This window comes from Peromyscus maniculatus, chromosome 15 (genome assembly GCF_049852395.1).
Source record: "Peromyscus maniculatus bairdii isolate BWxNUB_F1_BW_parent chromosome 15, HU_Pman_BW_mat_3.1, whole genome shotgun sequence".
In the NCBI taxonomy this organism is placed as follows: domain Eukaryota; kingdom Metazoa; phylum Chordata; class Mammalia; order Rodentia; family Cricetidae; genus Peromyscus; species Peromyscus maniculatus.
Genome location: NC_134866.1, coordinates 2,623,442 through 2,636,189, shown reverse-complemented (window position 1 = coordinate 2,636,189; position 12,748 = coordinate 2,623,442). Strand labels below are relative to the sequence as shown.

Below are 12,748 nucleotides of genomic sequence, written 5' to 3'. Positions count from 1 at the left end.
AGAAGGGGGTTTGGCCTAGCGCTGCTACAGGCGATGACTTGTAATGAGGTATTCCAACACTAATTATGAAGCTTATTAAAGAGAATTGTCAAACTTGTACTAAAATGCATACTATAATCATGTTAAAGTAGGCGGGCCTGGGAAGCACACAGCCCTCAGTCACCTTGCGGGGCAGAATGGACCATGCAGGCACCATCAGTGCCTGGATCAAATCACAGAAACAACATTATCATGCTTGGCAAATTGGTCAGGATAAATCTGATGGCGAGACAGGTGAGAATCCCAACAGCTTGGTGATAATTCACACATCAGAGCTTCCCTGTTCGAGAACATCTGGCAGGGAAGAGCTCGGAAACCGTCAGGAGCAAACACCGCCAACACAGTGTTTTATTATTAAACTTATTCCGAGGCTTCTCTGAGGTTGCAGAAGCAATATTTCAATGTACTCTTTCAGGAGGGAAGGAAAAAAAGATTAATAAAGATGTTAGGAAGCTGAACCGCTGTGAGATGTGTTTAATTATTCCCCACAGGACTGCCCCAGCAATCTGCTGACATTTAGCCCCGACCTTGCAAATCCTCAGTAAATATTAATATATCAACTCAAACAGGGGCCGTTGTTTTATTGGTTCACGGAGCTCGGAGAGATTCGCCACAGCGGTGAAAAATAATGTGCAGAACTGAGGAAGACGGGCCGCTTTGATTTCACCTTCTGCTGCACACGTGAGCTGGGGGCATCAACAAAATGGCAACGCAGCTGCTTCACCGCAGCGGTGGAGTGGCACTTCAGATGGCTTCGCCTCCCTTTGTACAGCCTGCCGCCGCCGCTGGAGTAATCCCAAAACCGCAGCGGCCAGAGACTAGAAAGCAGGCAGGAGGGGAGACCGTGCTAGGGAGGAGAAATCTCACTTCATTATCTGGGAGCGAGCAGAGATTTTAATAAGACAGAGGGTCGAGTTTGTCCTCCAGTCTCTCCTACACTGCCAGGGGAGTGAGCCTAGCACAGGTCGGCCTGGACCAGGGTACCACCTTGGGACCGAGACTCAGCCTGCAGGCCTGTTTCACCTTCAGAGGCTTTTTGTGGCCCCAGTCCTCAGGAAGGTGCGTGCTTATTTGAAAATGGATATGGCTGGCGTGCCAATTCGGGTCTTCTTAAAGAGACCGTGATCCCCCAAAATGATGGCTGCTTTTGTGACATTCCTGTCGGGAGGGCGATATTTTTAATTGTTTTCTTTGTCAGTGCCTCAAAAGTAGACATCTATTACTGACTTAATGCCCCCCATTATTCTCAGGTCCCTGCGGGCTGCGTGCTTGCTGTGAACCCAGGGCCCCCCCCAAAGTTCGTGGGTGCAAGCAAGGGGCTGCCGAAGTGCACTTGGCTTTCAGATGTACGCACTGCTGAGCTAATGTGTGATTAATTTTATTCATAAAAATGTTAATCACTTCATTGTGAGATCTTTTTAACATTCAAGGCAGCCTGCACCTTGCTCGTTCCTCTCACCCACCCTCTCCGCAGTCCTTGTTTTTGTTTGTTTGTTTGTTTGTTTGTTTAATATTTCCTGATGTTGTTGAAGCTTTCCAAGGAACCATCAATTAAGCATACACTTAAATGTCAGTAACAAGCACAGCAACAAACAAGCCAACAACGGGAAGAGACAGGAAAGACTCCAAGACTGACAATGACCAGCTCAGCCTGGTCTTCTGCATAGTGTGACTCCAGCACTCAGGTCCTCTCCCGTCTCTTGAGGTTCTACAGCACCAACCAAGAGCCATCTCCCCAACTGGAAAATCACTACGGGGGAGGTCAGGCTACTTTCTTCCCCATTGTGGACTGGGGGAGGGAGTGTGGAGGGGAATGAACGGAAAGAAATTAAAAGAAGATGAACTTGGAATTCAAAATAAAAGTCCTCTGTTTGGGTGATTTAACCTGTAGTCCATGATCCAGGGCAGGCCTCTATGGTTGTGGGTCCAGAAGCCTCCTGGGCAGGGTGGGGAGAGGAACTGGCCTTAGGTGGTACGTTCACCCCTGCCTCGGCCCTCTGCTCAGCCTAACCATAGCATCCTCTTGGACAACCAATGTACTCAAAAAGCTGGGAGAAGGATTGGGGAACCAGGAACAGCCCAGGAGTTTTCAGAAAACCATCAGTGGTTTATTTAGAAAAAAAAAAAAAAAAAAAAAAAAGGCTGGTACTTGGGCCCTGCTCAAGGACCCCTTGTTGCCTAGAGGACAGTGAGTGCTCTTACTCTGCAGGTTGACAGGGGCATCAGAGTGACTTCCAAGTCTCAGACCAACACCACTGAGTCCTGTATGGGCCCTATTCCTGCTAAGACGCTTGTGACACACTCAGAAAACTCTCGACAAGGGGCCGCTCACTCTGTGTGCCCTTCCAGACTCAGGGCTGCTCTCCTCTCTACTGCCCCACCTCAAACAACCTTAGGGTTTGAGGCTGCACCAGGGCCCTCCAGCATGGTGGCAGGGTGATTTCCAAAGCTTTTCTCTTCAATGAAAATGGCTATTAAAATACACCATTTACTGCTTTGGTATAAAGTCCATAGCTTTAGAAATTGTTCACCTGAAGCTAAAGCATGTCCAACAGCTCCTAGAGAGTGGGGCCCCGGCTGAGCTTGCTGGGCTGACCTGGCACCCCTTGACATATGGCCCTCTGAGCCGGTCCCACCTTCTCCAGAGGGAAGGGGATCTGCCTCCAGTCACCAGTCTCCAGGATACAAAGGCCTCCAGCAGCCCCCACGGGATGACCTTTGGAGGCCTTTCAGCTCCAGCTCTGGAGCCATAATTAGAGTGGGCCTGCTCCATGGGGGCACACTGGAGACTGCAAGGCTCAGGCAGCAGCTGCACCGCTCCTGAGATCACTGCAGGGTCTGCATGGAGACTGTGGTGCAAGTGAGCACTCACTGCCAGCTTCAACCCAGGACAGTTCCTTGGGCTGCAGCTGCAAGGAGCCTTTGAGGTGGGGCTCTCTCATTCCGGGCATCTCACCCCGTAACCCACCCACAGGCCATTAAGAAATCCTTCCAACGGAGCGGGCTCCATCACCATTTGGATGGCATGGCCCAGCGTCAGCTCCTCTATCTCCTGGCTCCTGACCCTGGATTCCAACACTACGGCCAATCCGTTTCACATGCCCTCTCAACAGCTTTGCCTCCGAGAGCCACATCCTTGTTCTCCCTTACCACCCACCAACCCAGAATCCTGTCCCCTTAGCCTCCCTGTCCAACTCGGGAGACCCTCCCCTGCAAGGCCTGGCTGGCTCCTCCCCCAGTGTTCTGAGTACAGAGCTGCCTAGGAACTGGTCTGGCCTTGCAAATCCCTGTGTGTTCTCCAAAGACACGGCTGGTCCACTGTGGGGTCCTGTCCCAGACCCCACTCCCCCTTGTCACATCACCCAACAAGGGACCCTCTCTGGACTCTGCCTTCCCTCTTTTCAGTCTTTCCATTTGCAGTGACTGCTGGCGAATGACCAGTCACTTTGGAAACACATTTCCTGTTCTATACTCGGCCAAACTCCTGAGCCGGTGTCCTCAGACCGGAGTCTCTGCCTCGGAAGGCCCAACCCCGGGATGGGTAACTCCTTCATAAGATGGAGCACTTCTGGGCTCTCTGTACCCCTGAGGGAGGGAAGGGAGAGAAGTGATTAGGGACTCACTGAGCTCCCACTCCTGAAGCTTGGAGGATCTGGGGGATGGACTCGAAGCCAGACCCAAGGCACCCCCAGGTGCTGTGTCTGGCCCTGTCCTCCATCTCTCTTTCTTTCTCCTTTAACATTCTCTGCCTGCGTCTGGACCACAGGACAACTGAAACTCTGCAGGGCATGATTCATCGGGTGGCGCCCTTCCGAGCCGAGGCCCATGTGACATTAATCAGTGTCAGACCACTATAATGGAGATATGAATATGAATTCTCCATATTGTGGGGAGATAAATGTGCTTTTATATAACGGATCAGAGGGAAGAGGGCTGGATGGGAGCAGGAAGACTGCAGAAGTTCCAGCAGGGCTTGGTCAAGGGTCCTGGTGCCCACTCCACAGGGCCAGGCTGGGAGGGCGGCCCTAGGCCCTCGAGCTTGAGGCCCTAGACAATAGATGTTTCTCATCCTTCTGTGTCCTCCAGCAAACTTCCGAAGAAGCTCAGCAGCAAAGAGTTTGCCCCGAACGCCGCACAACCTTCCCACAGGGAGGAAGGGATGCTCAGAGACCACCAGTTCTGTGGAGAGTCCTACGCACGCCCCTGTCTCCAAATTTCCTATCTCAGAGTTGCCGCCTCACTGGGGATGATGCCTGGGGGAGTTGTGGTGTAGAAGTGTCCTGGCCAGGCAAAAACTTCCCAAGGAATTTCTGTGGCTCTAATGTTAGAAGCAAGGTGGAAGCCCCTCAGTACCCAGCATCCATCACAAGAATACATTTACGAGTGTATAGCAACTGTAGAGAAAGGTAAGCAAACAATGCGAAATATGCTTTGGGGGCTTGATTAAAAATTTATATTTAGTTTTTCACTGAAGAAAAGCCATTCTAACTGGAGACCTGATGTGTACACAGTGGAAGGCTGGTTCTCAGGGGGGACCCAGACTGCTCAGCCCACCTTCTAAACTATTGAGCACCAATACTGTTAGGATCCTGTCAGCTGAGAAGCTGCTACTTCAACCTCCTCCACACCTGACAAACATCTTATACACGGGGGAAAAACTGGGAAATAAAATGGAGGTGGGCAGGCACATAGGCAGTTTTTAGATTCAGAGATGTGAAAAAAGAAGAACCTTACCTGTCTGTGCTGGAGGAGTCTACCAGAATCAGTCTGCTGCTTCCCACAGTCACTCAGAACGGATCTCCCAGCATGTTTTGAAGGTCTGAGCAGCACCCAAGCATTCCTGGGTACTCAATTCCTCATTCCAGACACAAGCCATGGGTGGCCAGGTTTCTTTAGAGATGCAGTTTCATTAGGGACCCCATTCCAGAGGCTCTGGGATGAAGGGTCCAGGGATGCCAGGCTCCTTGCAGCCTTTGCCAGGAGGGCTGTTAAAAAGGTACTTTTAACTCACAAACCCATCAGGACACTGAAAACACAACTTACAGCCCAAGGCCCACATTTGCCTGCAGATGCCAGTGGCCTGGCAGCCCCCCAGACACACACCACACACACGCTCACACACATGACTGATCCCAGGAACAAGCACTAAGCCTTGTCACTACAAATCCATGCTCTTGTCCAGGGAGCCCCGAGGCCCAACTGTCTGGGGTTTCAAGCAGCCTTAGAAACACCACCAGCAGGGGTCAAGGCCCCATTCTGCTTTTGGACCATAGAGGGCGCCTCGAGCTTGTCCATTCAGGCCTCGGAGCTCCCACTAGCTTAGCAAAAGGAGTCTACCGGACCCAGGTCCACCTATCTGGGCTACCGAGCTCCTCAGCTGCCCTGGCACCCCATGATCTGCCGGTCACAGACGCGTGATCCCATGTGCGGTAGTCACTTGCCTGGGCAGCGTTTCTGAGCCTCTCTAGCCTGGAGGTCCGAGAAGCCCAATCCTCACCCAGCCGGTCGGCCAGGGTGGGAAGAATTGAGGAGAAAAGGGGAAATGCCCTGAGTGTGGTGTGGCAGCAGCGGCAGTGCGTGGAGAAGCCTGTTGGTTCTTTTCTAGGCAAGCAAGGAACAACGGTGAAAGACACGGAGTCTTCCGCTCCTCAGCCCTGCCAAGCACACACCGACTCTGAACAGCCTGGGAAGAGCAAGTCCCCAGCGGCTGGGAAGAGCTGAGCTCAAGCTGGGGAGGGGCTACACGACTTCGCCTTTCCCCACCAAGCCTGTGTCCCCTCAGTTTACATCCCCCTTCGGCAGGCAGTTTTAATGTTGACTTTCACAGTCGTCACGATCCCGCCATTTTCAGAATCCCCCAAAGTCCTGGCTCCGGGTTGGCAAAGCCTTCCACGGTGCTGGAGGGTGATGCACGCGACCTGCTCATAAAGCCACAAAGCTGGAGTGGCTGGACTCCTAACTCTCGGTTGTGGTTTCTAAAGCTCCTTTCCCTCCGGAGCGAGCTGGATAGCAGCTCCTCCGCGCTTTGTTGGGACAGTTGCTCCCAACCTTCTCCAGCCCAGTTCCGGCTTCTAGGGAACTATTTGATCTGGGCTTCAGTTGGTGCTGGGTCGCAGATCGTCCTACCCGGGTTTAGAGGAGCGCCCTTCGCAGTCCCCCAGACCTCCCCCACCCCGCGCGGCCCGCCCTCGCGCGGCACACCTCTTTCCCTGAAACCACTTGCCTCATCTTGAATCACAAGCCCAGAGAACCCCGAAACCCAGAACCGCAACCCATCTCGCCTATCCTCCTATTTGAGGATCTTAAAAAGAACCTTCCGTTTTTCTCCTCTTTGCATTTAACCAAGTAAATAAACACATTGCGAGCAATATTTCATACTCCATTACGTCCACGCTCTGCCCAGAAAACGACCCTCCGCCAAAACGCACCGCTCACACTACCAGTGAGTAATTGATTTCGAGCCCGAAGTTCCCCTTTGGGAGTATGATTGGAAATTCTCTTCATTTTCCCCCATTTTGATCCACTTTAAAGCATCGTTTTTGTAAACTGCCTAAAATTGAACCCATTTACGTTCTGAGAAAGGCTGCTCCAGATAAATGCTTGTCTAAGCGTGGCAAAGAATTAAACTGCCAACAAGAAATTGGCCTAGGAGCAAAAGGAACAAATTCAACCACCACCACCACCACGGAAAGACCATGCCCTACGCAGTGGTTTGCTGAGTGGAAACTCTGTTCCAAGGCCCTACTCCCAAAGGAGCCTCTTTGGCTTTAATCATGGGCCCCTGGACTCTGCCCAGGATTTCAAGATCGCATACACCCTTGCCTCCCCCAAGAACGCATGAACACAGGGACACACAGCTGCCGCAGCATGGACATCGTTTCATTTAGTTTATTAGACAAAAATATATGATTTAAACAAGTTCGCTGACGCGCTATTTACAATCTGAAATCACGCTATATACAGAAAGGGAGAGAAAAAAAAAAGAAACAAAGAAGACACAAACACGGGGACGGGGGTGGGGGAGATTTACCGAATCGGATAATCAACCCGAGCGGCAGGCAGTGCCTGCCCACCCCCCAAGCGCTTAGGCGGGATGAGCCCCTTTTTGCAAAGAGCGATGCGTGAGAATCACTGACGCCGCCGTCACGTTTGTCCTTTACATAAGTCTCAAATATTTGTCTTAATTCCTCCCTCGACTCCTCCCTCCCCAACCCCTCCCCCTCCCCTCTCCCGCAAAAGTAAAAGACGACCCTTAATCAGGCAGACGGGAGGGCTGCGAGGATCCGAGGCGTTCCCTCCTGCGGTGCCAGCGAGCTGCACGAGAAACACAGCAATAAGACACCAGCCATGAGTAGACAGATCAAGCGCCACCGCGCCCCGGCTTCTTCAGGCAGAGCGAGCGGGGGCTGGAGCTAGACCGCTGCCCCTCAGGCTCCCCGCTCCTGAGAACTGGAGCAGGCTAGACGGGTAGTGCTACCTCATTATGAATGCACGACCCTCACTGCCACCCAGCGATGCTCCTCCCGCCCCAGGACAAAAGCAAAAAGCACTCACTTGTCGCGTACGGGCTGGAAGGACGACTTTAACTGCTGTGGGGGCGAATCCGACCTGGGGACTAGGTCTCTCTCTGCGAGGGAACAGAAGATGCGCAGGGTTAGGAGAGGGGTATAGGTAGTCGGGGTGAGCCTGTTGGAAGGGTCCCTATGCCCAGATTCCTCGCTAATGCTCATTTCCTGCAACCAATGTCTGCCCCTATCCCTCCGTGGTTCAAGCCCTCGGGTGCAGCTCAGCACCCCAGAGAGACCTAGGCCTAGCTCCTCGCTTTAAGCCACCCCTGCCCACCACCACTGACACTCATGTCTAGGTCTCTTGTCTGGCACCACGTGGATGCAACCTTTTCTGCTCGGTACCTGGAAGTGCAGGACTGCTTCGCGCGGAGGCCTTGTCACCGTGGAGCACCCCGGTGGCAACCTGGACAGGCGGCTGTGGAGGTGGTGGTGCAGGCAGGTGTGGGCCGTGGGGTGCGGCATGGGGCGCGCCAACGCCCAGGAAAGAGCGCATGTTCAGCAGCGAGCCCTGTGCGAGGAACGCGCCGTTGGTCCAGTTGGAAAACTTGCCTATGTGGCAGGTGTACAGTCCGTGGCTGGGCAGAAAAGCCGGGTGTTGCAGGGGCGCGCCGCTGGGAGGCCCGTGCGCGCTGGGATGGCTGGAGGGTGGCGGTGGAGATGCCTTAGGCACGCCGTCGGGGCTAGTGGCTGTCTCAGCCAGCGACCAGATCTTGGGCTTGCTGTTCGGCGCGCCCTGCAGGCCGACCGCCGTGGCGCCAGGACTCAGCAGGCGCGTGCTGCTGGGCTCTGAAACCTCCTTAGCCAGGCCCAAGGGCGAATCTTGGGACTTGAGTGCCTCGGCGGCCGACAGCGGTGAACCCTGGTCCCGAGCTAGGGCGGGAGGGGCTGCGCGCGCCCTGGGAACTTCAGCCTTGTCCTCCTCGTCTTCGTTGCTCTGGTCACCATCACGCTCGTCGATCTGGTCGATGTCAATGCTCTCCAGGTCGATCTCCTCGTCGTCCTCGGCCTTCTCCGGGTCGCCCTCCGTGTCGCTGCCAAAGAGGGCGCCGTCTTCCTGGTCCTTGCTGCGCGCCCCCCATGTCACCTTGTTCTCCTTCTTGAGGCGGCGTCGCGCGTTGGCGAACCAGGTGGAGACCTGCGTGAGGGTCATCTTGGTGATGATGGCCAGCATGATCTTCTCGCCCTTGGTGGGGTACGGGTTCTTGCGGTGCTCGTTGAGCCAGGCTTTCAGCGTGCTGGTGCTCTCGCGCGTGGCGTTCTTGGGCCGACCGGGATCTCCGTATTGGAACTGGCCATAGGGATAATAAGCAGGCGTCGTGTGGGCTGCGAAGGTGGCTGGGTGCACCCCTGGGTTGTCCTTGAGTTCATACTGAGAGCCCTGAAAGCAACCGCAGAGCAAGAGAGAAGAGAGAGAAAGGAAATGGAGGGAGAAAAGAGAAAGAAGGAGAGATGAGTTCCAGCTGCTAGGAAAAGAAGATCTAGGCTCCTGTGGACCCTGGGGGCCTCCCGGGCACCTGATTCACCGGGCTCAGAAAAGGAACACACACACACACACACACACACACACACACACACACACACACACACACACCACTGTTTTTGAAGAACCACGGTGGCTGGAGGGCTGGAGCTTTAAATTGGGTTGTGGGCGCTGGATCTCCACTAAACCGATTTTCTTTTCCTGTGGTTAACTCTAGAAAAACTTTTAGAATTCCTGGGTTTTTAGAAGATAGCATAATCCTTCCCCCCCTCCCCAGACCCCGATCTTCCCAGGACCCTGGTTCCCCAACACCAATCCATCACAAAATTCAGATTTCCAAGTTCAGCTTACAGAAGCTGGAGAGGGAACCTTTTACTTAGACTGATGAAACAGTTTCTCCAAAGTGAAGCACCCTAAACTCAAGGCCCCTCCTTCCTACCCTGAAGGACTCAATCAAAATAAACCATCCAGGGTATTTTTTCAGTCTAAATTCCCTACTAATTTAAAATGGAAGCAGAGTCCTCCTTTGGCCTCCCAAATTAATCTGCATATAATGGTTCACTCACACTTAGAGTCTGTAGTGGTGACAGGTAATTTAAAATTTTAATCCTGGCCATCCTTGGCAACAATGACAAAAAGCATTTTTTTTTTCAATACAAAAGGAGAGCTTATCCTGTAAAATATTAACGCCAGGCCTGGAGCCACAGGCAGCCGCAGCTCAGGGGAACCGGTTCAGTTTCCTGGGCCTCTTCGGACTACTTTATCTATCGCTTAAGTTTGACTTTGATCTGCGGCGGAGCAAACACAAACTGTTTGCAGGCATTTAGAGGCCATGATTTATTTGCAATCAATATTCTTTTTATCATCAGTAGTAAAACACAGCAAGTCAAATTATCCCATCAGGTTTTTTGGTAAATAACATTTTATCTTTCTAACAGCCTCATTAGGCCTCATTATTACCATAAATTGCCCAGACAGACGCTCACTCACAATTTTATCTTTTGGGTTCCAAATACCGGATCATAAAAGATTGGAAAGCTGGGCCTCCACTGAGGCTTTGGATTTAAGCTGACTTTCCAAGAACCTGGTAGGAGACCTGGAGGTAACACAAACACCTTAAGGGACAAATTTTATTGTCCCTCTAGTTTAAAGAGAAAACAAAACTAAACAACAACATTCTCCTCTGGACCTTCCCTGCTTCGCCACAATGGGAGCAGATCCTCCTTCCCCCAGAAGCACATAGGCAGCATTCCCAAATGGCTCACATCTGTATTCAAAATTTCTGTTAAACACACACACACACACACACACACACACACACACACACACACACACACACACCAAAAACAAAAACACAAAAAACAACAACAAAACCCTTCATCTTCCGTTTTTAAAATAAAGATCCAGTTGCCAAGTTAGCAAAGGATAAGTCGGGGCCCTAAGAAAGTTATAAAAAGCGTATTTCCTTGACTAATTATTTTAGTCATCAAGGCCGCTCAGAAAAGGCTCCTGTGGCCCAAATTCGTTAGGGCTTTGTCGTTGTAAAACAGACTTCTTGCTTTTCAAAAGTATTTTAGTTGTAATCGTAAAGGAGAAATTTTGGCCTCGTCTCTACTGGGGATTCTTTTTGAAAGGGCACCTTGTAAATCTCTCATCGCTCCCGGGGCATCTAGGCTGTCCGAACAAAATGGGGTCTGATCTTCCTGGTTGGGAGCATCAGAAAGGCGGCTGGCCTGACCACTGAGAAACAGGCTTTCTTTCTAAACTACAAGAAAAGTTGCGGGGAAACGCGCCGGCCGCTTTGCTCCTGCACAGTTAGAGGCCAGCCTTCTAGGGAATCTGGTCTGGTCTGTTTATCCGGAGAGGGGATAATAATTCGGGGTTCATGTAAATTGCGCTACCCAGAAGACAGCAGGGCCGCCTCCCGCGCCCACATCGCAATTTACCAGCGGCCTCAAGTTTAAGCAGCCCGACCTTTCAGTAAGAGCAAGGAAAATTGATCGCTTGGAAGGACAGACTGGCCCAGGCTCCTGCGGAGAATTAAATTTACACCCCCTCCCCCATCTGACACCTACTGGGACCGGAGATTGGAGGGCACCATTTATTTTTTAAGCCCTGGGACACTGCTCCTTTAATTCTACCTTATGTAACACGGGAAGAGAAGGGCTTTTCTTTCACTTCAAATGAAACGAAAACTTTGGCAACTTAACGAAAGTAAAGGCAAACACCGTTTCGGAAGCCAGAATTTATGTCAACTTAGTATTTCTTAACTTCCGATGCCTATGATTTCCTACACACGCCATTAAGAGACCCCTGCTCTGCCGGTGTCTATTGTTTGTTGGGATGTTTTTGATCGACTCCACTAGGTTTAACCGCTTCCTTTTGGCAAAGTCGAGGGCAACTGTCTCCGCTCTGCCAAGGAGGGAGAAGCAAAGTCTTCTGGGCCCAACGGAGAGCTCAAGCATCGCCCAGGCGAATCCCGCCGCCTGGCCAGGGCACAGTTGGTAAAGCGGCCCTGGCTGCTGCGGGAGCCCGGCCGGCCTGCCCAGTCGGTCGCACCGGCCGCGCCAGGCGAATTTGCCCCGGACCTCCAGTGCCTGCCGCCTTCTCCGGCCTGCTCCCGAGGCTTCTCTCTACTAGCGCGCGACCCTTTTTCAGGCTCCCGTCTTCAGCCTCCCAAGAGCGCGGGGGTCACTGCGTGGGGCCTCTGGGCACTCCCGAGTCCCAAGGGGGACGAGGCCTCAACCGCCGGATCCCCTCCGCTGGACCCTTCCCGCGCTCCTTTCCCAGACACTGCCTGCGGGTCCTCGGTTTCCCCCGCCGGGCCAGCCGCTCCCGCTGTCCCCGAGCGCGGTGATCTCCCGCCAGCGCGGGCGGGCCGGGAGGGCGCGCGGGAGGCGGGAGCACTCACCATCTGCGAGAAGAGGCTGAGGTCCGCGGCATAGGGCAGGAAGGCGCTGTAGTTGGGTGCGCCCGCGTACGGTCCCGCCGCGGCATACATGCCCAGCACCGAGGTAACTGCGGCCGCTCCCGCGCCTGCTCCCAGCTCCGCAGTCCCCGGCCGGCCCGACGAGGCGGCGGCCGCAGCAGCCGCGGCCGCAGCCAGCACCCCAGGGCGCTCTCCGCCGTAGGCGCCTGGGCCCGTGGCGCTTAGGTACTGCGGGTAGCCCAGCTGCGGGAAGGACATGTCCGCGGGATCGGCGGTGACGGAGGGCAACACTAACAGCCCGGACAGCGAGACCGGGACGGGATCGGAAGGGATGCGGCGCGGGGGGATGCGGGCTGAGGGCCGGGCTCGCTCGGGCCGGCCCGGGGGAGGGGGCGCGGGGGCCGGTTGCTGTTCCTGGGCCCTGTGCTGGCTGGCGGCGCCCGGCTCCCGGCTGCGCCCGGATCCGAGATCGCGCGCCGACTGCGGCGGCCGCCCTCCGCTCGGCGGCGGGGCTCTCAGACACAATTTGAAGTTGATGCTTTGATTGGCATCCCCTTGAGCACAGGCCCCGCCCCTGGCTCCCCTCCCGCCCCCTCCCTGCCTCCAGCCCGCCCTCTCTGGCCGCTCCCGCCCCTCACGGCGAGCACGTGGTGCCCCGCGCCCGCCGGGCCACCTCCTCCTCCGGTGGGCGCGCGCGGCCGGGCTGCTGGTGTGGGTCCGGAGGCCGCAGCC

The 12,748-nt window shown here is 54.2% G+C and overlaps 1 protein-coding gene across 1 annotated transcript; it reads right to left on the bottom strand.

Annotated features, from left to right (window-relative positions):
- Positions 1 to 6,912: 6,912 nt before the first annotated feature.
- Positions 6,913 to 12,527, bottom strand: Irx1 (iroquois homeobox 1). The gene is made up of 4 exons (XM_006989995.3): positions 11,999 to 12,527; positions 7,950 to 8,985; positions 7,594 to 7,666; positions 6,913 to 7,353 (listed from the first exon to the last, which is right to left on the bottom strand). Exons 1-4 carry the CDS (start codon positions 12,272 to 12,274, stop codon positions 7,296 to 7,298), a joined length of 1,443 nt encoding a protein of 480 aa, XP_006990057.1. The 5' UTR covers positions 12,275 to 12,527; the 3' UTR covers positions 6,913 to 7,295.
- Between the last annotated feature and the right edge of the window lie 221 nt (positions 12,528 to 12,748).

Bases quoted from the DNA above. Each gene is read 5' to 3' on its own strand.
- Irx1 (XM_006989995.3), bottom strand. From the start codon at position 12,274: ATGTCCTTCCCGCAGCTGGGCTACCCGCAGTACCTAAGCGCCACGGGC. The intron at 8,986-11,998 runs GTGAGTGCTCCC...GGTTGCTTTCAG, and splicing joins TCAGCCTCTTCTCGCAGATG to GGCTCTCAGTATGAACTCAA. The intron at 7,354-7,593 runs GTGAGTGCTTTT...TTTCTCGTGCAG, and splicing joins TTCCAGCCCGTACGCGACAA to CTCGCTGGCACCGCAGGAGG.